The following is a 4,254-nucleotide window of genomic DNA, read 5'->3' on the forward strand; positions in this document are numbered from 1 at the left end:
GCAGTCCCTGCAGAAGGACATCAGGGAGAGAGAGAAGACCCTCAATGAGATGCATTGAGTGGCCCTGTGGCTGCTCAAAGCCCGCGGCAGTTGCGTGAGGGGGGCAAGGCCAGCGAGAACGCCATCCTCTAGCACCTCGGGGTGATACAAGTTGGCACTGACTTGAGGGCACCTTACAAGACAATCATGCCAAAATGAGTGACTAGGTGGCGACTTTAAATGGTATGATCAGGGGATTCCTTTTTGAGGCCATAGCATGAATAAAGAGACATGAGCAGCATGAAGGAGCCTGCTGGGTGGCATGCAGAAGACAGAGCTGGGAGGCGTAGAGTCGGCGGTGGGAGCTGCATGTGCTGAGGAAAGGGAGGAGGAGACGTCCCAGGTGAGAAGTGGCGGCTGATGTGGGAGAGGCAGGCAGGACTAAGTTCTCCTGGCTTCTCAAACGTGGGGTTGATAGTAATAGAAAGTCCCTGGAGGGGAAAGATACAATTCAATCTTTTCCATGTTCCTTGTCTTTGCTATTCAAGCCCACAGAGCCAGGGCCTGGGGAAGGTTTCCAGTGGAACCAGAGAAGAAACAGGTGGAGTTGGTTGGGAGGCACCTGTGAAAGGTGGGGGTCATCGAAGGGATGGAGAAGTGAGTACATTCTAGATGTGCTTAGGAAGTGGAACCAGGTAGACTTGGTGGATGGGTTGTATATGAGGTGCGAGGGTAAGCAAGAACCAAGGAAGTCTTGGGCTTTGGAACTGAGCCATTTGGTGAGCCCCTCCCGCTGGGATATGGTGAAGTGGACTGAGTGGTGGGGAATGATTGGGGAGGCGTCTGGGGCTCTGTCTGGGCCAGGTTCAGCTTCCTCTGTTCATTCACCATCCACCTAGCAAGCAGTGGAGCATCACCAGGGAGAGTGGGCAGCTACAGAGAAGAAAGGTGCCCCATTCTATCGGTGCTGCACCTCAACATTCAGAGGCAGAGCAAGGAAGAGGCTTCTCCTAAGAAAGCTGAGAGAGAGAAGCCAGAAGGGAGGAGGGACTCCTGGAGAGCAGATTGTCAAGGAAACCAGGGGGTTGATGGCTTTGAAAATACCGATAATGATGACAATGCGATTATAGCAACCCCAATAGTCCCCCTACTGGCTTACAGACTGTTTCATTACCTGTCATTCCACATTTGTGACGATTGTAAACATCTACAATCTGATTGCTTTGCCCACTAATGATGTATTTGGGGCCACAAGGAATGCCCAGGCTGTAAGTCTGGCTCCGGTGGTTAAAGGTGTGGTCACGTTGGCTGGGTCACGAAGCTCAGTGGTTTGGCGTTATGCAGTGACATCATCTGACAGTCAGGCAGTGAGGCATTCGCCCTCTGCTCTGTGAGGGAATGTGGACATTCTGCAGAACACTGCTCTGCACACAGCAACCTGGCCGCTGGAACCTAAGCAAGTCAGTGTGTGAGGAGGGGAGGGTGTCCTGAGCAGGCCTGACACAGGTCTAAGAGTTTATGTGTATGAACTACCTTATTTAGCTTACCATAAGCTCACAAGGGAGATATTCTTCTTCTCCTCATCTTTATAGATGGGGCAACTCAAGCACAGAGAGGCTCCTTATAAAGTAGAACCGCTGGTCGCTCCAGCCCCCACGTTCATTGAATAAGCACGCCCAGCTCCCGCTTTCCATGCCCTACAAATCAACTCCCAGCCTCAAACAGGTCCTGACTGAGCTCTCCGGAGGTCCTGTCCTTTTTCTGCCCGGAACTTGGTTTATTAATCTCTTTGTCGGTTTCAATGCCCAGATCAGGGGAAGACTGCTAGCTTAGCTGACAGACATGCAGCTGCGGCTGTGGGGAGGAACTGCGTTTCCTATTAGTCTCTCTTCTCCAACACAAACCTTTTCCTCCACGCTCAGCCTCTCACCAGCTGCGAAACCAGCATACAGTCTTTGAGCTCTCTCGCCGCCCGGAAGGGTTCCAAATCCTTTCTCAAGACTTCATCCTGTCTCACCTCCTCCAAGGGGGCCTTCCCTGATAAACCCAACCCAACTCACCTCCCTGCCATTGCGTCCACACTGACGCAGAGCGACCCTCTAGGACAGGGTAGCCCTGCCCCTGTGGGTTTCCGAGACTACAACTGTTTAAGGGAGTAGAAAGCCCCATCTTTCTCCAAGGAGCTGCTGGTGGCTTCAAACTGCTGACTTTGCAGTGAGCAGCCCAGCGCATACGTAACCACTGCGCCAAGGACACCCATCTTCCCTTCTTGATTCCCGCAGACGTTGCTGTATCATAAGGGATTTTTATCCTTCATTCAGTCCAACTTTGCGCTTCATATTGGCAATGCCGTTGGGTCCTGTGACAGTTCACCGGCACAAACACTATCACCAAAGGGAAGAGGTAATATAAAGGGGAGGCATGTATCTCAGGGTGTCAGCAAAGGGGCAAGGAGGAAAAGAATGAAATTCGATGGGAGAACCGGGCCATCAAGGAGAGCCTGAAAGGAAGGGGCTTGGGGGTGGGTATGAACTGCATCAGATCCTGCAAGACCACTCCATCCCAGGCCATGTGGGACATGGTGCTGCGCCACCAGACATGTCCCTAGCTGGGGCCCTGGAGAGGTCAGGGTCATCAGTAAAGTGAACCCGACTGCAGTATCCCCCCTAAGCCAGTTCTTGTCTATCTTACTCAAACTGACTACCCAGGCTTGCATGTGGAACCTGCCCTAGCAATGGTCAATAGGACTCGAGTTGGATTCCCTTCACCAACTCCCCTGTCTGCTTGGAGTGTGAAGTTGGTGCACAAAAATACAAAGCTTTTCGTTTCACAACAATCAACAAGCAAGCTCATTTTCGGGAACACAGGTGAGAGAACACGGGGGAAAAGGTCAGCCGTGCTGAGGCGCAACCAGTTGTCAGTGAGGCGTAAGCACAGTGTAAGTGGCCAGATGAGTTACTGCCCTTATGGGGCCAACTGTCAGCAAGCTGGAGAAAGTTCTCTAAAAGGCAGAGTAGGCGACCTGGGGAGAAGCCTCGTGGAATTCACAAGCCTCTCCTATAGGCCCTACGTTCTTCCACTGAGTAGAGACAAATAAGACAAGTAGGGCACAGAGAGATTTTATATTACACCCTGCTCTGTGTACAGGCTCTTGTGGAATCATCCTCACACATACAGAGCCCCATGTAATCCATGCTCCACATATTTCTGAAGAATAGTCATTCATCCATCCATCCATCCATCCATCCATCATCCCTGACCCCAGGAGAATTTACTGAGCATCTTTCTTGTGCTGGCACTGGGGGCGGTGATTAGACTTCATCAGTGAACGAACCTGACACAGGTCTCTGAGCATGTGGAGCCTACCTTCAAGTGACAGAACTCACACCGTACACTCCAACACGAGAAATACACAAGTGATATTGGATGCTAAAGGTAATTAGAGTAACATCTTTCACAAGAGACTGTCCCCAAATGCACACTATCCTTAAAACTGCACTATGGTACCCAACCTCGGTGTGTGAGTTATCTATGATCGCATCAGAAGTCTCGAAGAACCAAGTTGACACACTCTTCACTTCTCCCTTATTCCACTAAGCCTCTTTCTTTGTCCCCCGCCTCCCAGAACTAGACGCAGGCAAGGCAACTAGTCACATCTGTTGCAGTGAGGCACAGACTCTGACTCAACAGCAGGGCTACACATCTCTCTCAAGCTATTGTGTTTCTCCTTTATCTGCTTGGTAGCCCCCTGGAGTGCCATATCCAGAAGTCCTCCCCTCTGTCAGATGTGGAAATGTGGTTAAAGAAGGAGCCTAGGGACCAGGGTCTAAAGCTGAAAGAAAGAAAATCCCATTCCTGTTTTGATTGCCCCTGCCCCTCTTTAGATTTCCTAGGACCCTCTGCCCATCACCCTCAAGACCTCCCTCTCCTGGTTCCTTCTTGACCTAGCAGGAAAGATAGGAGCTTAGGCAAACGCCATGTGACTGTTCTAAAATCTGCCATATAGAAGGTCTGAGAAGGCTTTGATTTCATCTGATTTCCAGTGCATGTTTGTCCACTCAGTAATGTGTCCCTGTGTCTGTGGGGGGAGGTCAGATGCTCACAGACATCCTCCCTGAAGACAGTCAGTCACCAGGGAGTAGGCCCTGCTCCCTGCTGCTGGGGTCAATGGATGACTTCTCCCTACTGCTTGCAACCATTAGCTTGGTTCCTGTAGGTAATGGTTCCTATGGAGATCCAGAGAACAGATCACACTCGCTCTGTGAATCTAGGATC

At 51.0% G+C, this 4,254-nt stretch overlaps 1 protein-coding gene across 1 annotated transcript in view; it reads right to left on the reverse strand.

The window, feature by feature from the left end:
* The window catches only part of BIRC5 (baculoviral IAP repeat containing 5), a 30,366-nt gene extending 28,316 nt beyond the window's left edge, over positions 1-2,050 (reverse strand). The window contains 1 exon segment of the mRNA XM_030887768.1: positions 2,040-2,050. Coding sequence (XP_030743628.1) covers positions 2,040-2,050 — 11 coding nt within the window.
* Between the last annotated feature and the right edge of the window lie 2,204 nt (positions 2,051-4,254).

Source organism: Echinops telfairi, unplaced genomic scaffold (genome assembly GCF_000313985.2).
Source record: "Echinops telfairi isolate 266 unplaced genomic scaffold, ASM31398v2 ScPeMD7_7424;HRSCAF=8462, whole genome shotgun sequence".
NCBI classification, from domain to species: Eukaryota; Metazoa; Chordata; class Mammalia; order Afrosoricida; family Tenrecidae; genus Echinops; species Echinops telfairi.